Raw genomic sequence first — 24,394 nt, 5'->3', positions numbered from 1 at the left:
CTGACACAGCTGCAACATTGTTAAATGACCCTTTTGAGCAGAGGAGGTTATGACTGTCTCACCATTCAAAAAGCAACATTCAGCTCAACAAGGCCTATATGCTAGCCCCGTAGTTAGAGGAATAGTTTGGCATTTTGAGAAATGTGTTTGCTTTCTTTTCCAGAAGAGAGAAATTGATTATCCCTCCACAATTACTACTTTTTACATTTGTTTGAGCTTTAGATGTGTTGCTACGTGTCTTTTTGAACTATGGAGGGACAGGCCAGCTGTTTCCCTCTTCTCACAGTCTTTATGTTAAACTAGGTTAACTCCAGCTCAATACTTATATATAGAGATGTGAGATTCATATACATATTTTCTCACTCTTTGATAGAATTCAATCAAATTTTCCAAAATGCTAAACATTAATTTCAGGGCAGTTCAACATGTAAAGGATGTGGGATTTTACCTCCACTGGGATTAAAGGAGCTCAGATATAAAGTCTGGAACTGTTAGAAAGAGGACAAAATGCAAAACATTCAAAATTCCTGACAAAATACAGATGTGCATTTTATAAAAATCTGTTTTCTTGTATATAGCTTGTTCAAATAATTTAAAAACTTCCACGAAAAAAAAATCAGTGTGAATTCAGCAGCTCCAAACTTTACAGCATAGAAGGAATTCCTAAACTGCATTATAATCAAACAGAAATGGCAAATGATGACGAAAAACAAGTCAAAGTGGTTGTAAAAAACTGTTTATTCAATAATAGTAAGACTGCTGGTGGCAGTGGGTGATTTCAAACTATATACACAACGCACAATAATCAACATCTTCAAATCACAAACTACACACAACACAATCCATTTCAAAGTCCATTTGTCTGCAAGTCCCACAGGGATAATTAAGACACCAGAGACTGATGCCACATTTTCATTTTCAGCAATTAAATTTGTGACTGTAGTCCATAAATAAAAACATGCTATACACTTCTCTATAAAAAGACAAATCTTACAGATATTATTACAGTATTTTTCAAAACACCTGTTTTTTTTAATAACTGGATGTGAAAAAACATTTCTTCTGTAGGGCACCAGTCTGCAGCAGATTTGACTTATTTTAGTCCTGAGATTCTGCTTACAAAAAAAACAACAAAAGACAAGTTAGTCATTTTTTTCCAATACCACTGTAGGCTGCTTATCCTGCAGCTGTTTCAACATAAGGTCAGTGACACCTGAAAAGGCCTTGTCTATAATTATTTTGACCTTAGTAAGAGATTTCAAATTCTGACGGTTGCTGAACCTGACACATGTGTCTCTGATGTTCAAACTGGATGTTTTTCTCCACATGTCTGACATGTCAACCTTCCTTGTCGAGGGGTGTTCGGATTTATTTGACTGTTCCAGGAATTTTAGGAAAGACATTTCAAATCCCATGGGTTTAAAAGTGGCCAGTGGAGCGCTCTGCTTAGTCACTTCCTCCTGCAGCACTGCAGGGCAGGAAGTATCTGATTCATAGTCCTTGCTGTAAACTACATCAACCTTGGTTGTACGTGGGATTTTCTTGCGTTTTACTATTTTTTCGATAAGTTTTCGTGGTCGCCCTCGTTTGCGTTTGAGCACCACAGAGCCATCAGAGCTTTCGTCATTTAATAGTTTGCTGTCAAACAATGCGGCAGGTATCCCTGACGTGGTCCTTTTGCGTAGGACAGGCTTTGAATATCCATATTCACCTCCTTCCACGACAGTGTCTGCTGCTGGGAGCTCATTGTCTGACAGGTCTGAGGCGTTGTCTGATTTGGAATCATCGCTCCTGATGGAGCGGCACTTCTGCCTGGGGACCTTTTTGCAGAATATGAAGTGACTCCTCTGCTGTTCCAGGTACTTTTCTGAGAGTCCGTGTCCCATGTAATGTTTTAATATGCTTCGCTCGGATTTCATGACTGACTCACAACCCTTTATCATACAGGGGTACTGTAGAGGAAAAGTCTTAGTGCACATGGCAGATGCCTCCACTTTAGATTTCAAGGAGGGTTTTCCATATTTAGTCCAGTGATTGTGTTTTGCCTTGTTAACTCTCTTTGTGTACCTTCCCTTCTGTAGGATCTTTTTATTGCTCTCAATGTTTTCCTTCCCATTACTCGTCTTGGTAATTTGGTAATGCAAAGTCTTTGAATTCTGTTTCATCCCGTCTTCTTTTATCTGTTTCATCCCTTCTTTTATCTGTTGATTCTTTAGTTTGGGCTGGTACAGCTCCTGATGCTTTTTCATCGCATGTCTGAGCAGGTTTGACTTTGTGGCATATGAACGGTCACAACCTTCAATTTCACACTTGAATGAGCCGTTTAATTGTTCGGGTTTGCCCAGCTTTATTTCTTTATGCTGTTCTTTGACATGCCCTATATACTTCCAGAAAGCAGTGAAGGTTGCTGGGCATTCTTGGTGGCTGCAAGCAAACTTGCCGAGTGTGATTCCAGACAAGAGATTGCCAACCGTATCAAGACTGAATTCATGGAGCTGGAGATAATGCTGCAAAAGGTTGGGGACTTCTTGGAAAACTCGGGAGCAGTCTTTGACTTGGCATCTGAATTCAGAAATTTGAGGCAACTCTGCCTCTGGCTCCTCTTCCTCCTGATCCATCACTTCGTCCAGTCCCTCGCACTGGTCCTGCTCTTTGTTCACCTCCAATGCTGACAGAGCAGACTGGTGGACAGCCCTGTAATGGAGGATCAGATTGTGCTGGATGGTGAAAGCTGCCACGCAGCCTTGATGAACACAGCGATATGGTCTGTACGGACTCATGGCATCACCTGAGTTGGGCTTCTTCTCTTTTGTCTTAACTATAGTCTGCCTGTTGATAGTAGATTGTTTGTCTGGAGACTGAGGCCCATTAGTCTGGGAGGGGACGGGGAAAGCCTGGGTCAGAGGTGCTGGGACTTTGGCTAAATGGCCTCCAACATGATGACCACTTGTGTAATGAGTGGAAAGCTTGGGCAGGTTTCTTTCCTGTTCATGTGACCACTGTTCTGTTACTGTTCCTGCTTGTACTGACTGAAAGGCTGACATGGAGTTCTGAGCCTGTCCTTGTTGGGTCGACACTTGGTTGGGCGTAGGAGTTGTTTGCAAGGGATGAATGACTGTGGAGCGACTCTCATCTCTAAATTTCTGATTAGTCGTGTCCATGTTAGTGTGAGGTACAAATGTCTGTGATGGGTACTCATGTTTTACTGCATCTTGGAGTGAATGCAGATGTGTTCTGCTCTCCATTGATGAATGAGTAGCTGTTGTGGTATGAGCTTCTGGAGCCTGGCTTAAACTAACGGGCGGGTTTCGAAGAGCAGCAGATGCCGCAGCTTTGGCCAGCCTGCGCTTCGTATCTAGATCTGCGATTTCTGCAGCTGATAGTTTGTGAGCTGACTGGTAGTGAGTGCGAAGGTTTGAGTTGCGCGTGAATGTTTTACTACATTTTTGACACTTGAAAGGAGCATATTGGCCATATCTTTTTTTAACCACATTTACCATCTCGTGTGTGTAGTTGTGAGTTTTGGAGAGGTGTTTCCAAAGTGCTTCGCTCCCCATGGAGCTAAATGTACAGTTCTCGTTCTCACAAGCAAATGGTTTGACAGAGGCGGGCATTGTCGTGCTACGCGAAACAACCTTTGCTGATCCTGTCTGGCTGTTCATACTATTGCCATTTTGATCCATGGAGGGTGCAATTTGACCAGACATTTCTCTGACTAAGTTGAGTCTTTCAAATGCACTTTGAATTTCTGTCATCCACTGTTGCTGGCTGGCTGATAACTGAGTGGGCTCAGGATCTGCATCGTTTGCCACAGTGCCTGTGGGACTCAGCACCTCCTGCTGTCGAGTGGCGTTCTCTCTAAAACAAGTAAAGCTCTGTGTGTTAAGTAGTTGTTCAATTTCACCAGAAGATCCAGGGATAATTACAGAGTTTTCTTGTCCTTGATTAGCCGAGTCACTCTTTGCATGATAAGACATTTGATCAAGGCCAGAATTTTTGGAAGGGCTGCACATTGTGCCAAAAAACATTGGACTGTTTGAATTGGCGTTAGGGTCCGTGTTGCCTGAAAGACATAAGCTGTTTCTACGGTGAAAGTCGCCAGCCAAGATCTGCTCCCTCAGTCTCTTTTTAATATCTTGCTCGGTGGTCTTCCTTTGAGTCTCATCTTGCTTTCCACTTGTTGTTGCTGGACTAAGCTGACTATCGGGCAACAGGGTTTGCTTCACTGGGTTTAAATCTGTATTTGGTGTCTGAATGGGTGTCTCAGAGTGATACCCTTCGCTGAGGATTTCCCCAGGAGTCCCGTGGTTTGAGGGAACACCGCCATGAGCAGTAGTGGAAGGGTTTTCTGTAAGGATCTGAGAAAGAAGTGGATCAGGAAATTCACTTGCACCAAATGTGTCAACGCTTGGCTGGGGATAATGGGCCGTACTATAAGAGTTGTCCTCTCGCTTGATCTCGCCTCTCAGCTGGATGTTTTCTGTGTGCTGTATGACTGAGCTCCCTGGCAAACGCTCAGCGGCTCCATAGGGAACACCAGGGTTTTGAAACATTGGCTGAGGAGCAGGCGTGTGCACAAAAAGATCGGACATATTGGATTCAGCCATGATTTGTTTAAGAATGTCGTCGTTTGACTCACCATTCCCATATGATGGCAAATTTTCTTGTGGATAATTGGGAGTGGGGAATTCTTTTGCAGCCATTGAACCACTTGATACTGACTGGTGAGGCTTCTCCTGATAAACAGCAGCAGAATTGTAAGACAATTGTGGCTGAGTGTTGCCAACTGTTTGCTCTGAATTGAGGAGGTCAAGAAATGATGTTGGCAGGTCTGTGTTCAGTTCAGACTCTTCATATGGTTTGCAGATTGCACGCTTGGACAAATGGCCTCCAAGGGATTTGGGACTATTAAATTGTCTAAAACATCTGCAACAAACAAATTTACCATCCCTAAGAATTGCTGGCCATTTCGTTCTTCTGTTTCTGCTGGTTCGCCTTTGAATTTCAGGACTGTTTTCAGTGATGACTGAGCCATTCTGAGGTTGGCTGATACTGCTTTTTTGGCACACACTGTCTCGAGGGGGAAAATTGGACTGTACATGCTTTTGCATTGACGTTTTTTCTGGTGCTCTGGAACCAGGGACTGCACTGCTTTGCATCTGTGATGTATATGGTGGAAGAAGGTTTTCCGCTTGTTGCAATGCTTCCTTTTCCATGTACGAGGTCAAAACTGACTGGGACCTATTTTCCATAAGTGAAGACTGTAAAGACTGTGCTGGTCTGTTCATCGTGGATCCCATCATAGAGCATGATGCAACACTAAGTGGCAGAGCTGCACTGGTAGATTCGACTTGTGGCAACGCTTGCATGTTAGATGGATAGACTTGGGAAGAGCCACAGTTTTCAATTTGATCACTTCCAGGGGCTGAGTGCCAATTTAGACTACCTGCAACTTGGGACGGTGTGGTTATTAGATTTGTATCGCTTCCTAACTGAGAGAGAACAATGGGGTTTAAAACATTTTCCATCAGGAGCGAAGCATTCTGGTTGTGTGCGGATGGGGGATGGGAAGGTACGGTAAAATAGATAACATTCTGCCTTTGAACTCCAAGAACTGGTGCTCTGTTGCCTTGCTGGTTCTGAGGTGAAGTGACCAAACTTGGATTTATGACAGATGGTTTGTTCGGAGCTGGGGCGTAGCTTGTCTTGATTTTAGTTCGAGCAAGTTTCCACTGCTCATAGAAATCTGGGTGAACTGTTTTCATGTGCTTGGCAACACTTTTGTAGGAGCTGTAGTGCCTTGTGCATGTTTCGAGTGCACAGTGAAATCGCTCTCTCTGGCCTGGAGGGGGACCTGTGCTGGCTGAGGATGACACAGCGTTCTCTGGTCTGTTCCCAGTTAGTGGCTGAGGGATGACTGTTGGTGGAAGTGGTTGTGACATTGCTGGTTCTATGGTGTTCTGGGGCGGCGCCACTGTAAACAAGTTATTACTACACACTGGCCCTAGCTGTTCTGGCAATGTTAAGTTGCAGTCAGAGTTGTAACTCATAGGTCCAGTATTTACATTACTAGGGAACATTTGTGGCTGTCCTTGTACCACATTTGTATTACAAGTATGTGGCAAGTTACCTAAATCAGCCTCAAATGGAGGTACTGCTTGACTCTGTTGGGCTGGTCTCATGTAATCAAAAGAATGACCACGTGAACCATCTCTGTGTCTGTTAGGATCAGACAGGTGGGAATTCACAGGCTGAATCACAGAATGAGTGGAATTCGGGGTCTGACTAGGTAAGAAATGTATATTTTCTGGCTCTTGCTTGACTCTGTATTGTCCAATGGTCTCCACGGGTGATTGTGAAGATTTCAACAAACTCTCAACGGAGGCTGGCAGCCTTCCATGATCTGAATTCACAGTACTCTCAGTTTTACAGTTCTCTTGGTAATTCTCTTGTTTAATGGGGGTGGGACTGGAAAGCATTTGTTCAATGAGTGACGGGCCAGGCTTCATATTTTGTGAGGTCTGTTCAGAAGACGGGCTTTCTTCTTCTTCTTCTTCTTCTTGAGTGGCATGCTTCTCCTGGTGCAAATCCAGCTGCTGTTGTGTATGGAATACTTTTCCACAATCCACAACTTTACAAGTGAACGTTTTATAATGGTGTGCCTCATGGTCATACAGTTTGAAGGCCTCATTGAAAATCTTTCCACAATTTGGAAACATGCATCTAGCCTTAAAAACAGGATGTGTTTTCCTGTGTACAAGGAGTTCAGTGTTAGACAGGAAACTTGCCTTGCAGTTCAACTGTATACAGATGTAAGGCCTCACACCACAGTGGACCTGTAAATGATCATTAAGATGGGTGACATTAATAAAGTGGCGACGGCAGTACTGGCAAACTACTTTCTTCCTCTGCATTTCGAGGAAAGTCTTAGCTTCCTCGTTCTCCCCGTGACCTTTAACATGTGCAATTAGATTTTTGAAATATTTGAAGCTCCTTCTGCATTTTCCAACAGGGCATACATTGTCCTCAATACTCTCCACCTTATACCTATCCACTCTGGCCTGAGCGTTATGAATTAACCCCCCATTATGCCCTTGGGAATCACCATTTTCATAAAGTTCATTTTCAGTCTTGGACTTTAAGGCTGCAATAACAGGGGCAGCTGTTTTAGGATTCGCCAACTTCTTGTTTGTTTTCATTGCAGTCAGCCTTTCCTTGCACGACTGTTTAACATGTGATTTTACATGGGGAATCAATGTGTCTTTTGAGGTAAAGGTTTGAGCACATATTGGGCAGCTGTATACTCCGCCGCTAAGGTGAGTCTGTGCATGGCGGACAATCCTGTGGCCGAGAAACTCTTTGTCACACAGCATACAGTACTGCATGTATGCCTGCCAGTTTCTGAACCTGGCCGAGATGAAACCTTTTTCTCTCAGTTTCTTCATCTCTCTGTTTTTCTGTCTCTTGTCTGTTATTTCTTTCAGTTCATAGGTGCCGCTCACTAAGTGTTCTGGGTCCTTAAACCCTCCCTGACTCAGGATTTCTTCCTCTTCTTCGGGGTCCTCGGTGTCATTCAGCAAGTCAATGGATGACACTATTGAAGCCTCTTCACCCATTAGCGCTAGACAATGACGTTTAAGTGTTTTCCAGTCCCAGAACTCCGGGTCAAAAGGCCACTGGGTTTTAAAAACCAGCAGGAGCTCGCAGTGTAGCGAGGTGGGAACGGGCATATTCTCCTCGTCCAGTTTCTGATCTGGTTCATTGTAGAGAGTTTCCACGGCGTAGTATGAATCCACTGTGGGCTCCAGGAGAAACTCTGTCAACTGGCAGGCTCGCTTGACTTCCAGGTCAGTGGGAAGCAAACAGGAAATTGTTTTACACACAGTGGCTTTGGTATTTCCATCGTTTGCTTCCATCCGCAGAGCCCTTATGCACATTTCGATGCACACTGGCAGTCCAACGCTGTCCATCTATGAAAAAGAGGAAGACGAATCATTTAAGTTGCTTAACACATAGAACACAAAATTACCAATATATGACCAATCCATGTCTCTGGTGTCCATTTGTGGGCTCACTATGTTCCAAATATTCATATTGCTGACAGAATATTCATAAATATGCTTCTGTGCCTTGAGCTTTTTAGGTTTGTCACTAACTTCCAATGTAACCAAACATGGGAGCATGCAAATAACAGCTAACCACACTATTTTTGCAAAAACTGAAGCACCTGAAACTTCCTGATTATAAAAATGGACAATGAAAAGGCGATAATGTTCCAGGCCGACCACAGCCACCTTGAAACCACCTTTCAAGTTCAAAGGTAGTGACTATTTAACTGAAAGCTTGCTTTAAACTTGGACAAACGCAGGCTAAAATAAATGTACTGGAAAACCATGCAGGAGGTGTGATAATAACACATGACAGCCACAGGTTAATCAGTGATGACAACTTCTGGTTTTAAGCAGGCCCACACTTACTACTAACAGCTACTGTTTACTGACCTCTGACTGGATGACTTTGATGAGGAACAGGATGTGGTACACTGTTTTAGAAAGTAAGGACATCTGGCGGCATCTGTCGAGGAAGGCCTGCTCTGAGGGCTCTAATCGCTTCAGCAGCTTGCTCCAAAACAGAGTGAGCTCCCTGGTTTGAACAAAGGCAATTCATTGTCAATACTTATCTATTCAAGCCAATGTGATCCATTTATAAATAACATATCTCACACACACACACATACCATGTGCAATAATATTGTTGGATCTGTATCCAGAGCTGGATACTCAATTTAAATTCAATTTGAACGCTGTGTGTTTACAATCATCAACTACGGTTGGCGATTAATTGAATTCTATTTTCAATTACCATTTTGGCTTCCAACGATTATGAAAACAAGATAACGTTAATTGAGATATAAGGATCATTGTGCTGCATTCCGTTTCACAGTGATGCTCTGGTTTTGTCTTGTGTTATAAATTCAGCGCATCGTGTCAGAGCAGCTGGACAGCGCAGTGAGAGACAGACAGAGTGGAGTCATCCTCACAGTGTGAATGTGTCTGAATTTAACAGTCAAATGTTCAGCAGTGGAAACTGACTTATTTAGACATCTGCAGGCTACTTTGTTTTAGTTTCAATCAGACTTTGGATGCTTTTATTTTAGATACGAGGAAGCTTCACTCTCTGTAATGATCTCCGGCCCTGTTTAATTGTCGATTTGGAGAGGGAAATCGGTTAGGGGAACGAGAAATACGGGAGGTGGATTATGTTTTTAATTCACATGAAAAACAAAATAATTTGTTTATCCTGTTATCAAACAAGTTGAACAGCTATAAATAATCATTCTGACGCAGTGCTAGAGCGAATCAATAGGATGGGCATTCGTGAGGGGACACAATGCATTGTATATTTGTTCATCCTGTTTTCAAACAAGTTGAACAGCTTTGGACGGAGTGGATCTCGGTCTGGTCCCCCTGCTGGTTAATAACAAACGAATTTGGTCTTTGCAAACGGAAATGATGTCTGTGTTTATTTGCATATAGAATGGGGAAGTGAGATCCGATCACCTCTTCAAATCGACAATTAGAATAGAAATGAAACCATACATTTTTCGCTTTGTCTGTCTAAAAAAATATTTCAAAAGCTAGTTTGAAACATGGATAGTTTTCTCTGTCCTGTCAAACTGATGAGAACAGCTTTTAGTTTTGCTGTGCTGCTCGACATAATGAGCTCAGGATTGATCAGGAGGACGACTGCTTTACTCCAAACAGTTTCACTGTGTGAACCTGGACTGTGCAACAGCTGACCTACTGGATGTGTAGAACAACACAGAACATGAATGAACATTAGATCCTGATTGACCCTGTCAACGTGAAGGAGATTTAAATAACCAATGAAGTTATGCTGCTGTGTCTTATGTGTAAATATGCACAGTGTCTCTGAATGGAGAGCTGCAGCTGTGGGGAGATCACTGCATCTGTCTCTCTCTCTCTCCTGACACGGAAAATTTATATATATCCTGAATATTAATCCTGTTATCAAACAAGTTGAACACAGCTTTGGATGGATAACGAACGAATTTGGTCTTTGAAAACTGAAATGATGTCCGTGTTTATTTGTATATAGAATGGGGAAGTGAGATCCGATCACATGGTCACTCAGGACGCATATGGAGACGCATGTTAATGCCAGGTGTAAACAGGACCTCCTTTCATCCAGCCGCTCAGCACCGTGCTTCCTCTGTCTGCAGTCTGGGATTGTTCACATGCTTACTTGTAAAAAGCTGATTAGAATCCTGGTTATGCATGTACATGACATTTATTTTTTTTGTTTTTTAGTGGAATTATATTTAAAGTTCAAAGAAATCCACTGCTATAAAGACAAGTTAAAATAAATAAATAAATAAAATAAATGCATGATGCTTCCAAAGTCAATGAGTATTCATGTTAAATAATCATGATTGTGATTTTTGCCATAATTGAGCAGCCCTGATGCATACATATTTGTGAGTGTGATAAAGAAACTGACTTATTCATCTCATATTAAGACAGGTGTGTACTGTGTGAATGACCATGGTATCAGATCTTGCCCTCCTTCAACCCTTTGCAGATGAAAATCTAATGGGATGGCTTGTGTTTTCTTACCAAGCACAGTATGTGTCTCCTTGGAGAAGCTGTCGGGTCAGGAAGGCTGAGCATAAGCTGAAAGCTGCCTTCTCATCTCCGTCTGACTCCAGATTGCAGATCATCTCTAAAGCATCACGGCAGTCCTCCTTCGAAAGCTGTGGGTAGATGCCATGTTTAACAATGAGCGACTTTCACTGCACAACAGTATATACAAGCTGAGATTCATCATCCAATATTATGAAGAAGTAGCAGACACTGTTCTAAATGCCTCCAACAATGCTGAGTTCATTTCAAAAACTATTGAAAGTAGTCTGCCATCTTGTGGAGGAAGACCTAATTACAGGAAAATGTTCAAACAAACAAACAAACAAACAAAGACTGCATCAGGCTGAATGGGAGGCATGGCACAGATGGCCCTAAGAGGACACTGAATGACACCATTTTCTTCTTGAAGGACATTTCATGACATTCACAAATCAATACAGACATGAGTATAAGGACAGAGTCTGAATTATGAACATACATGACGTGCTGAGCAGTAGCTGACATGATATGTGCTGTTATTTGTAAATGATAAATTAGAGTATAACAGAAAGCTAAACATGAAGCAGCATGTCAGCTAATGCAGAACACCTCTTCTTCCTCGTGTTTTTAATCACATACAAATGCAAACCAACTGTACACATTACTAGTACTAGTAGTTCTCTTCCATGAGCCGTCACCTGGAGCTCCCCAAATCTCATTGTGTGAGAAGCTTTAAAATCTAGGTTCAAGGTTCTACCTCGTTTTCCACTATGTTTGACAATCCAGAAGATTTTAGATACATGTCACTGACATCATTTTTATGCGCTGTTTGGTGGGCAAGTGCCGGGAGCGTTGGGACAAATAACACCAGTCACACCGGATTCTGCTCTGATCTGTAGCCGTTTATTGGCGGGAGGAGAGCTCAGGGTGTATTTTTTTAAACTCTGAGCAGCAGCAACAGTGATTGTTGGTCTGCGTGTCTGTTAGCATGTTTAGTAGAGCAGCAACAACAGTGAGTGCTCAGTCTGTCTGTGTGGATACTGGCTAGGCAGGCTAGCGGGTTTATATCAGTTTATATGTAGCAACGACATCATGCAGAAACCTGCGTCAGGGCACGTGGGAAAAGGTTTTTAGAAAGGCTTGGGAAAATGGCATTTTGATGTTAAAACATGCCTCCTTTGACCAAAAATTTAATTTTCAGATTTGAATACATATGTCACACTACTTGGAAGTTACATAATGATATAAAAACCTAAAAAAATAAAATTAAATAATGGTGCAGCCCTTTAAGTTTAAGTTTGTTATGTTCCTATAGTGGAAAATGTAGCTAGACTTACCTCTTCCATCAGCTGATCCTGTTCTGAGGTAGCACAGAGGCAGACGAGGTACATCTGTTTGAAAGGTGACTTCTCTTGGAAGGCAGGAGACTCGGAGCATGTCTTTGCCAGTGGTGCAGCCATCCCCAGTTTGTTCTCCTTCATCAGCTGCTTCACTCTCATCTCCAATAGGATCGGTCCCTCCTGCACCAGGAACCTTTCAACTGAAAACCAGGGGAAATTTTGTTCAGCGACGGCGGATCATCACCTACAACTGTAAACAAACGCTGGAAATGCTGGACACTATCATCTTTCTAGAAGCATTTGTGTGACTTGATAAAATAATCTTACAGCTCCTTCAAAAACAGAACTTATGTTCCTTGGAGCGTTCTCTTGTGATTGACAATTATAATGAATATGAGTCACAACTTGATGATCAACAAGATATCAGACTCACCCTGTTCCGTCTGTAGGTTCTCATTGGACAGAAGGCCTTGTAATACCCTGTTGGTCCAAACACCGTCATAATGGCCCAAAGCAGACAGCAGAGACAGCTGAGTGATCCCGTTCTCCTGCAGCTTACTGTGGGCAAACTGGACAGAACACAAAGACCATGTCACTGAAAGACACGATCCAGAAGAAATGAGACTATCTGAAGTTTGAGTCTATTTCAGCAAAACTTTCAGTGGCTTTGAATTGCAAATAAAAATCAAGTTTATAAAAACAGTGACTGTGCAAATGATAAAGTAACTTTAGTTTGAAGTTTTTTCTTACTTGAATCACAAGATCTAACAAAACGGTCATGCACATGAAGAGGGGCATTTTGACAGCAGAGATATTTTGATGTATTAACTTTTTTGAGAGAATGCGATTTTATTCTGTCAATTGCTTTCAGACTGTACCGTATATATATATACACATTTTTAATATAAATTCACATTCTCCCTTAAAATGAGAATCATTTGCTTTACCTGGACAGAAGACTTGAACTCTTCCCATAAGCCATCTGGAACGTCCTCTTTCAGTGAGAGCAAAAGCTCCACAAAACTCCTGCACCACAAACAACAAACATGATACAGATCTTTGCCTGGATTTAAACACAAGTCTCCAGACTTTAATACACTTTACATAAAAGCATTCATTTCACTTTTTGGGTTGCGCTCAGCATAGTGATTATGGGGGTAAACTAGGGCTGGGTGATAAAACGATAACCATATTTATCTTGATATAATTTTCCTCGATAGAAATATAACCAATGTTTGATAAATGTTTGATATAATTAAACTCAGAGGCTGGGTCAGCTTGCCCTGGCTACTGGGGGCTGGCTAATTACAGCTTCTAATGACTGGGTTTCCATGCTGCGGAGTCGCACTTCTAATTCACTGAACCTTGCCTTCATCATGGCAAATACACTATATTTATTACATGTACCATCATCACTAAAGGAGGCAGAGGAATAGCTAAACATAAGACACACAGAGCAAAAGAGAGCAGGAGAGCATGGAGGAGAAAGGGAATCCATCGCTAGCTGCTAAGCTAAAGTAACTAGCAGATCTGAATAGCTTGTAAACAACTGTGGGATTAGTGAGAAAGTCACTAAAAGAAGGAGAGAGCTATGAGTGCTTGAGGAGAACTAGTGAAAGTTTAAATGTACAGTGGGTAATTAGCAACTGTAATGAAGAATAGAGATAAATTGAACTGGGTTGAGAGCAGCAAAAACTAGAGGTAGCCTGCATATGAGGCGTTTAGGGAACATCAGTAAATTGTAGTGTCTACACTTATCATACGTTACTGGACATGAAACTAACTTTGCAGTTTGAGCCATCTTCCATGTGTGCTGTATCACACTGAAGCATTTAATTCTTCTATTAACATTTATTTTGTTAAGGAAAAAGGATTTTAATTGTTCTCATGCATATTTTGATGTTGAAATAAGGTTTTATCATAATTGTTTTGAATGTTCTACCTCAGATGTGGGAAATTGTTCTGCTGTTTGGCAAGTGTTTGTCATGTTCTGACCATATGAAATAGTTTAAAACTTCCACTTCAACTTTCACTCAGGAGCAAAAATCAGTTTGATAATGATGATGACATTTATTGTGATAATTACCAACAGTAACGGATATGAACATCTTTATCGTGATAATGTTTTTGGCCATATCGCCCAGCCCTAGGGCCAACCCTATAGCTTATCTGTGGTTGATCATATCTGAACGGTACTTACAGCGAGAGCCTCTCGACCACAAGGGGAACATTTTCACACTGCAGGGAGAGGTAGGGAGAGGCCTGGGCATAACTCAGCAGGGCGACTATGTACACTTCCACCAGTGGCAAAGGCTCTTCCTCTATCCTCCAACGGCCTGCGTACTCCAGCAGCGTCTACAGAAAGGTAACGACAGTCGTTCACTCACAATGCAGCAATCCAAAGTCACCATGTTTGCACTGAAACGTTTACCAGCAGTTTGAAAAGAACATCAGAGGATCAGTATTTAGCAGGAGAGAGAGCATGAGAGTCGCTGACAGAGAATGAAACAGAAGATACCAGACAGGACTGCCTGCACTGTTTGACTGACAAACCACCTCTGAGAAATGCAGCTCAAAAACAAACTGCAAACACTTATGTTGCTAGCCGATAAAGACACATTTTCTTTGGTTGTATTGGCAATTATAAGTGCATTTACAGTCAGGTTTTTTATTTAATTTAACCCTTGCTATACCCATTCTAGCTATGTCACCATTTGTATATATAATGACAATGCAAGTATTTTTTTCCCCCTGGGAGAGTACTGCTCAAGTGTATTTTAGAATTTTACCTATAAACAACCAAGGTAATCATGTGTTACAAGACTGTTTTTTTTTAAGACATACAGCCTTCTTTTCATAGTTTAATCCATCATTACCCAAACTGTTCATTGTAAACATCTATTAGATCTGACATAACTATACTCTGGTTCAACTTTGACCTGTCACACTTACTAGTTATTTAACTGTGTTGTCTGACAACTTGCCCCAATGGAATCTCTTGTATTACTGAGTCTATGCCTCAGGTTAATGAAATATTACCAAAACCAGTAGAAATTATGGATAACACCATGAAGTCAAAACCCAAGTTCCAAATATAGGTTTGATTTAACACACTCTGCATATAATGTAAAAAAAAAAAAAAAGTAAATGAGTAAGATCAGGGTGAGAAAAGCCTTCCCCACCAACCCATCCCTGGTTCCTTAAGTAAAGAAAATTCTGCAGCACTTACAGATATGTTTACCATGTTAGAATAAAATACTAAATTTTAGACAAAGTGGTATTAACATCCCTTCAAATTGATTTATTCTGCAAAGAAAGTGCAACACCTACTCAATTTTCCTGCTGGTAACATTGTAGACATTATGAGTGTTCATGCTGACCTTGGTCAGGAAGAGAAATGCAGGCTTATCAAGCTGAATACCTGCAGAAGAGAGCGGCCTGAGGGGAAGGGAACTGAGCCAAGTGCAAATACTGCTCTGTTTACAGAGCAAGCTCTCTGCTTCTCAGATGTCTCAACCTAAGCCTACACGCTCATGATCCACCCACGCCATGTCCCCCTGGGTATTAACTCTACTGCCTCTTAAACACTCAAGGACAAAAAAAAAAAGACTAAACAAATTAGAACAAACACCCATTACATGTCAAAGTCAACCGTTACAAGTTTCAATTTATTTGATTTGAAAAGGAACAATCAACATTAATCACCATTCAAGCAAACGTTAATGTACCCGAGTTAGCCAAAAGGCTGGTTTTCATCTGCAGTCCCTTTGCCTGATGTTGTTAGACATCCTAGAATAATTAAAATACTACCATATGAACAATACTTAAGCACATACTACATTGTGATAAAAAGCATATACAATGCAGTTAATAAGTAATTATACAATACAGATGATAGAGGCGCAGTAGAAGTAGAGTCATGTTAAAGGTGGATAAAAACAGCGTCAGTGTTGACATTGTTGGTTTTCTAAGATTACACTAATATGAATAATAGGACGGGGCTCTAATTGATTGTGGTACTGAAGTCCGTTGATATGATGCTCTGAAGGAAAAGACAGCCTGGTTAAATGCAGTTTTTCTGAGTGGGATTGTGCAGTCCCCTTTAGCTGCACCTCTAGTAGCTCTGGTTGCAGTAGATTTGAAGTTGATGAAGCCAGACAGAGGAGGAGGAGCTAAACCATGCATAATCTTATAAACCAGGCTGACATTTTTCTATTTTATGAGGTTTTCCCAGCTGAACAGATTATACTTCTTTAGAATATAGCAATGATGAAAACTGAATGGAACCATTGAGTGGAAGTACATTACTGCCTCAGTTGATAAGAAGTTACTGGTAAACCTGAAATTTGCCAACTGAACTTTACTTTATTACAGAGAGGCCTTTGAAAGGCACTTTGACTTTGTACTTCATATAGGTTTTGTATGACTTTGAAATGTAATGTAATTATTAAGATGTTGAGGATGCGTTCTATGCAAATACATTCATCCTATAAAACAAACTAAGCTCATATCATGTAAATGCAGTGTTTCCCCTACATTCATTCAGCAGCAGTGCACCGCCGCTGCAAAATTATGAGCACCGCTGCTAAAATTTCAGATGATCATTAATATCAACGGGCTAACCCCGCTGCTCCAAAGCAGTCAACCTAGAGGAAACACTGAAATGCATTAATTAAAACAAAAAAATATATTTCTTCCCCTCATGGGTTAAACTGTCACAATAGAACATGATCTTAATGGGACCTTGTGGGATTTTAGTATGCAGGCAGGAACCGAGAAAATATACTAGTCCGTTTGTGGTCGACACAGGTTAGAAGAATTTGAGCTTCTCCATTTTCCCACAGCTGCTTATAGCAGAAGTGGCCTACTCCTGGTGAATTGGTGACAAGCTTTGCTAATATCTGAATTTATGAAATAAAATCTTTTCCACAGGTCAAATGTCCAAAAAGTGTGTGGCTGCTGTTTGGATGGTCACCTTATTAAATGATGAGTATGCTAGGATGTGCCACGCTACGCTTCATGATTCTTTGGTCTGACTTACCAGTCCTAGATTGTTGTATAGTAGTGAAAAACACAATAGAAAGCCATTGACATTTTTTTTCCCAATGGGTTAACAAACCTTTATTTCTTTTAAATTATATCTACAAGGTATACGTTTGTTTACATGACTTTTTAAACCTGAAATGCTCCCAAAATAATAAATGCTGGCTTTTTACTGCCCTGTCTCTTTACTTTCAACTTGTGTCAGAAGACAGCATAAGCACTAGGTACAAGTTACTGTACTATCTGTGCACTTATCCTCAGTATAGTAGCTCTATGATTTGAATCATAGATTTATATTATTTCAATCCCTTCAGTAATAGTTACAGCCCTAATGCAATTCTTTTCTTTTTCTTGAACAACTGTTGGCACATGGAAGCCCTAATAATAAAATATAGACATCAAGTAAAAAAAGTCTGTAAGAATTAAAGGAAAACTCAGCATGGAAGGATTTTGACGTTGTGTCAGGGAAAACCCTGAATGTGATAATTAGTTCTGCACATTCAGGCATCTGATCCTCCTTGATGCTACCAGACCAAACAAAGAGTGGAGCTCCACTGTCAATGTCAAACTCTTAGCTGGGGTTGGAAAAAACATCTCCTGATTAGGAGAAAGCTATGCCTTTAGTTTAGCGTGGTTCGCTGTAGTGTAATCCTGTTAAATAAAAACTAGGCTACATCAATGTAACTGCTTTGGGGTCAATTCTTAATGTAAACATTAATACAATATTTTTTAATAAAGCACCAGGTAGAGGGTTCCCTGTAAAATGTACAGCATTAGTTCTCTGACAATCTCTTTCATATCCAAGCTAATTGGTATTGTGACTGAAATATCCCTGATCAAATGATATCAAATTGCATCAGGAACTTGTGAATCAGAATCAAATCAGGAAATCTGAACTGATACCCAGCCTAGTATCAGGATACATTTTCAATGAGGTTGGATGTAACTATTTTTAATGATTGACTGATTTGACATTCCCATGTAACCCTGACCCTTTTTTTGTTACTGTCTTGATTAGACTGTTCATCTTCAATTGATAAATGTGAAAAATGCCCACCACAATCTCCCACAGCTACTACCATCTACTATGTTCCACAATAACTCACACAGCTATTACACAACTGTTTGTGGATGTTTTTTTACAAAACATATTGCTATTTATCAAAATCGGGTAGAGGTTGAACATGACTTGCAACATAAGTCACAAAAATTTCACTCTACTGCTAAGGGTTAATTATCACTGGAAATGATTCTGCAGTTAGGCTACTTTGTTGTAGTTGTGCTGGTAATACCTTGTCATGAAATGACTTGAAATGACATGAAAGTACATGTGTTGGACCCGCACTAGACTCATTCATATGAGGCAGCTGTTACCCTGCTTCTGACTGTTAGCAGACGCCAGTCCAGGGCACAGAATAAGCACCAGCCAAATGCTGGTAAAATATGCAAGTGGCTGGTAGATTTGCTTCACTCACTAGCATAAAAAAAACAATGGTTATCTATTGAGTGGGTGGTAAAATTTGCACAATCACTAACCATTTGGTCAGTGGACAAAAAAGTTCATTTTGAACCCTGCTCCAGTCTGCGGTGTAGATCCAAACAGTTCACTGATAAAAAAAGATAAAGTTTAGTTTCAGTTGGGCTCCGTCCCTTAATTTCCAACATGTGCGCACTCTCTATTTCTCTCTCTCTCTTTTTGGTGAGTCGGGTCAATGACCTTTAAACGTCAGTACTGAATCAATTTCCTCCTTTCCTGGTTGCGTCAGCAGGCAGTGTTTCCCATACATGGGCTCTACTTGGGCGACCCATCCAGGTAGATTAAGACCAGCCCAGGTATTCAAAATGCACACAGATCAGCGGACATTCAGCCCACATAAGCATCTTGATTCTTATCTCCTACATTTCTGAATTGATTCACAAATGTCAGAAATCGATTTTCTAAATGTTAGCTGATAACATGGTGTTGATGGAACGAAAAAGGCGAAACGCAACTTAATCAAATTTTATTTCAATTACGATTTTCCAATGATTATGAAAACAAGATAATGGAGACAAAACGATTATTGTGCTGCATTCAGTTTTGCAATGATACTTGTTCTGTCTTGTGTTATAAACACAGCGCATCCCTTTCCTTTACAGCAGCGCACTCTCACCCCTCCCTAAAAGCCAAAACTCACTCTCACTGGGAAGCCACACAGTAAGTGAGACATGAGCGATGCGTAAGCACCGACTGTCAACAGAGGCCCGACAAACTGCCTTCATCAGGCTGACTGACTGCAGAAGTTTACTGAACCAAAATAGTTTTCATGGACGGCTCCACAGGAAGAAATCGACAGTGTTTGTATTTACTGACCGATTGATTTTATTTCCCTGCCCACTGCAACCAGCGAGGGGAATCTGCCTGTAGTGAAACAGGCAGCTCACAGACAGACTGGGAGCCTTGAGCCGTCAACGTAGATACTGTTAATAAGTTCAAAACATAAACAGCAGGATATTTGTGTAATTTAAACATCTGTGTGCAGATTATGCTACATTAATGCAACAGAAATAGACTGGGAGCTTAAAAAAACAAACATGGGGGGTCTCCGTGAGAAGCGTGGCACTCACGTGTGTGGATTACTGTATTTAATAAAATGCAAGCATTTGATTTAATGACTACATAATTAGCTTTGTGACAACAACGTGAAGTATATTGTGAACTTTCTACACCGTCGCTCACAGACTAACGTTAGCTGAGCAGTGAACTCCAGCAGCAACAAACAAGACCCAACACACACTGCAGCATTAAACAACTTAAACCAAGAAAATAACCAGGTGTTCAGTTTGTTTCAACCGCTTAGCTATTTGTACAGTGAAGTCTATCCCTGGAGCTAACGGTGCAGCAGAGAGGCTGCTCTCCACTGCTGCACACATGAGGTTAATAACACAGCAGAGCAGAGCACTCCACACGGGCTGATTCAGTGATTTGGGGGCAACAGGCAAACTCTGTCTTGATTTATTTTCACCTTCTCTCTAACTGTTGATTATTGATATTGGTTGTGGTAGAAGAAGTACTCAAAACTATCAATACCACACAGTAAAAGTCAACATTCAAATTTTTACTTCAAAGTGAAACAGAGGTATTATTTGCAAAAAGTACTTACATGTACTTAACTTGTGTTTAAGGTGGATTCTGGTTGATTTTAATTCTTCCATAATGCTGGATAGTTTAATGAATAATAATAGGCTACATCATATTTTATTTGTTATATTGGAGTAGAGGTATACAGTTGCATATTTTTTAAGTGCTTTGGGGGACTTCTGCAAGTAATTTTGGGGTACAATGAGTTAAAATAGTAACATAACTCAATGTTTTTCATATCTAAACATCATAATAAATCTCTATCTGGGGCCCCCAACTACACCTTTTAGCTGGGGGCCCCAGACAGCTGCCGATCTCCCTTAATGTTAAGTCCACGCCCGGCTCCATCTCCCCTCATTTTGTTATTCTCATACAAGCAGGAGACTGTAAGATGCTTTCTAATGAATGAATGAATGAATGTGGACCATTTATCTTATCTGCCAGTTATGTTTCATATTGTATTTCAGTGGACTAAGTACACCAGTGAATGGTTTGGCACCCAGTATACTGGAGCAAGAGACTGACAATAGTGCCCCCTTTTCTATTCATTCAATCGAGAATTGGTTTTGAATTGAGAATCAATTCTGAATCGGAATCGTATTGTGAAATTCCCAAAGATTCCCAGCCTTAAGCGTCACGAAGATGAAGAGAGCCAAAGAGCACCACAGGTAGGATGCAAACTCTTATAACAGTGGGCTGTTGGGAAACAAAATTAGATAACTTCAGATAGCAATACATCGAGTTATTCATATACCTTTGTTTGACTCGTTTATTAGGCTACTGAACCCGCCTGTCACACACCGCAACACCCACCACAAGTCAATTCTCAACCTGTGGGAAACACTGCCAGGTCATCAGTCTCTAAACCGTGTACAACCCTGGTTGGGGGGGAAGAGTTGTGAAGGAAGGTCAGCTGAGACAATGACCCATTCACATAAATCCTGATGCAGGTTGGACCCATGTAACTGTATAGCTCTGAATGGGGTATAAGAGATCAGACAGTTACATCCCAGTGTAATACAGGTAACAGCATGACAGGCTGTAACCTTTTACAGAGTCTTGTCTCTAGATGACCTTAACTGTAGTGGAAACAGAGGGGGACAATGGAAGCAGAGGACAGAGCGACACATAGCAACTCCGTTTCCTGCTCCGACTCTGACACTCAGCTCTGGTGAGAAGGCAGGGAGGTCGGCTGAACTACTACGAGCCAGATGCTATAACAACCTCCACTTATCGACTATTCAGCTGACAGCGCTGTCAGCAGCCAGTCCAGAGAGATGCTCTGTGGTGCGCTAGGATTTCAGGGTTGCTTTGCACTTTTAGAAATCAACTTTAATGCTATTTAAGACCTCTTTAAGACCTTGACAAAGAAAATATAACATTTTAATTTTTTAAAAATGTATGTTTGAGTTACAACTTACTTGGAACTGTTCATTTTGACAACACTGTTAAAACAATAAGGCTGTTCAGGTCGTTTTTGCACCCACAGAGTTAGCTGTAGTTAATTCTCCCCCCTAAGACACATACCTGTTACAGTATATCTGCATTTCACCCACTTTAACAGTCCATTCAATCTGTAAACGCAACCACCAAATTAAAAGTCTGCTCCTCTCCTTCATGTGGCATGTTGGCTGTTGCGCCTCGGCACTACAAACATTATCCAGATTCTATCAACTTTCAGAAATAACAGAGGGCTTTGTGTCTCCTCTGAACCCCCTTGGCCGACTGTCTGTAGCTGAGCATCATCTGTACTGTTTTGTGTACTTGTTTAACTCTGTTACCTTCATGAGAGCAGATAGCCTGTAGAAGACCAATCAAAACATTACCAGAAAAAGAAAAGAAAGAGCTGCGCCGGAGTGAGTCGCGACCAAAGACCAAACCATATTTAAATGATTGAATCCTGTGGGGAGATATTTCTCCAGCAACTAGGCATCACCTCAAAATTTAACACCCACCATTATTAGAAATACGACCTTTTAAGACATTTTATGACCTTCAATTCTGAAAATCTTGTATTAGAATTTTTAAGACTTTTTAAAGATCAGTAACTGAACTAATACCAAGATATGCACTTTTTTTATTTCTCTGTGTAGAACTCTGATGTTTTAACATTACAGATGATGAACAACAACGTGAATCCCACAGGTAAAACAAGACTCATGTAGGCTGTTACAGGAGCTTGGTAGAGGGCAGCTTCTCTGCAAACATGCTTGACTGTACTGTAAGTGGGTAGAGGCTGTGTATAGCATTTCTCTTAATCAGCATTTATAAGAAAAATGTGTATAGATAAGAGGAAGCATCACTAATTGATGAGAATTCAAATGCCAACCTCCATCTCTTACACTGGAGGAGAAGTTGCAAGAGATCTTCTCACAGCCAGTATGGACAGGAGGAATGATTACAGCAAGCACAAAACACTGCCAATTTTTTAAAAATATGTTTTAAGATAGACTTGGAAAATTGTGAACCTATCCTTTAAAAGAAACCTGATAGCACAAGTAAATTTCTGCAGGAAATATTATTGTTTGGTTATTTATTAGTTAGTCATTGTTATGACTTCAAACAAATTATGTCAGGTTACATCAGCCAGAGAGCTGAACACATAATAATGTATCAGTCTCTATTTCCAAACAACTGCAAATCAGGAGGTTGTACTACAAAAATGATCACCTCAGTGACCATTTAACTCCTTTACTCCTCCTCCCTTACTCAGAACAGTTCCTTTACCCAGCAGGTGTACAGTTTTTTTCTTTTTTTTCTAAAAGAATTTATTCACCAAGACCAACCCCAATAAACAAAAAGATGCTTTGGGAATACGTCACTATTAGTTACATCCATAAGGTCTCTTAAGCCCTCTACATGACCCCCAGCCCTGTTGTCAAAGCACTGTCTTTTGATTAGTTGCCTGCTTCTGGACACAGTGGACACATTTCCCTCAACTATACACCGCTGCTTGGAGCAGATCCACCCTCCTTGCACACATACGTTCACACAACACGCTCGACACATATCGATCTTTAGCCACTGAATCGTGAAGATGGCAACATTACAAGCAACGAACAATACCCAAGGCAGGGACCTGACATTTATGCTTTGTTTTAGTATGCTACTATGGTGCAAAACGACGTGCCTGCTCTGCAAAAGCGTGCGTTCCAGTCTGCACGTACACACACGAAATTCACCGCGGGAACACCTTACAAATCTTTTCATTATTATCAACTAGCGTGATAATATTACTCACAGCCTACCTTATTTAAATGGTTACTTACGTTGTTGCAGTGCACTGGCCACAACACAACCGGTAAAAAGCTGAACCGACTTGTTTTCCTAGCCTGGGAGCTAATTAATAATTAACGTCACCAGCACAGACAATCAGTGTAATTATTATCACGTGCACGCGCATGCAGCCAAACATACAAGGCTAAAAACTAACATTTAGCTAACTGTAGGTAGAGCTAGGTGACTGATGTGCTAACATATAACTGGGAATTTCCACCACTCTTTACGAATCATAAACCAGGCTGATACTGGTCTTTTGGGACCGGTCTACCAATGATAACTAGGCAGATATCTTAGGCATATTTTAATGTCAGTAACATTTAGGTGAACTAACTTACCCCCTACAGACATAGCTACCAGCTAGCTTTTGCTAGCTGCTAACTGAGCTAGCCATGTCAATGGTCAGTCGGAGTTTTATTTATATGGGTCTAAATTAATCCAGCCGTTGGCCGAATTTTAACCACGGCACGTATTCCCATTCTGTTACGGCTACTGGGCAACACACTGACAACAAATTACACACCCGTTTAAGCATACTTCGTCTTTGAAATCAAGCGTTTCCCTGGATTATCCGGGACGTAACGTTACCGTTATCTGAATGCTAGCTGGCTAGCTTGTTGGCTAACTATGTGCAGAACAATAACTCACCCTGCAGAACTCTTGGCAGTACTCAGAGGATGACTGGGCTGCAGAGTCTCCGCTTTCTCGAACCACGATTTCTTGCAGTTCTTGCAACCGTCGTCTCAGTTCCCGTATCGTTTCACTCATACCGTTCTCAGGACTACGGTCCTGTTCGGCCTCCTCGTCCGCCATCTTCACACCCAGCTCCAGCGCGTAGCACTACAGCGTAGCTACGTACGCAGCGGCGCAGCGCCCGGCGGTGTTCTTCTCCGTATTCTTTTGTTGTTTGTTGATGGTTGGCTTTTAACTGCATTATCGCCACCTTCTGGATTGGAGTGTGGATCAGA

The 24,394-nt window shown here is 41.2% G+C and overlaps 1 protein-coding gene across 1 annotated transcript; it reads right to left on the bottom strand.

The window, feature by feature from the left end:
• Positions 1-720: 720 nt before the first annotated feature.
• Positions 721-24,300, bottom strand: znf292b (zinc finger protein 292b). The gene is made up of 8 exons (XM_044376803.1): positions 24,075-24,300; positions 14,184-14,338; positions 12,931-13,009; positions 12,417-12,552; positions 11,981-12,183; positions 10,638-10,774; positions 8,502-8,643; positions 721-7,970 (listed from the first exon to the last, which is right to left on the bottom strand). The coding sequence occupies exons 1-8, from the start codon at positions 24,237-24,239 to the stop codon at positions 1,143-1,145; spliced, it is 7,845 nt and encodes a 2,614-aa protein (XP_044232738.1). The 5' UTR covers positions 24,240-24,300; the 3' UTR covers positions 721-1,142.
• Between the last annotated feature and the right edge of the window lie 94 nt (positions 24,301-24,394).

Source organism: Thunnus albacares, chromosome 16, assembly GCF_914725855.1.
Source record: "Thunnus albacares chromosome 16, fThuAlb1.1, whole genome shotgun sequence".
Classification (NCBI taxonomy): domain Eukaryota; kingdom Metazoa; phylum Chordata; class Actinopteri; order Scombriformes; family Scombridae; genus Thunnus; species Thunnus albacares.
Note: the sequence above shows the minus strand (reverse complement) of the source record. Positions and strands in the feature narration are given on the sequence as shown.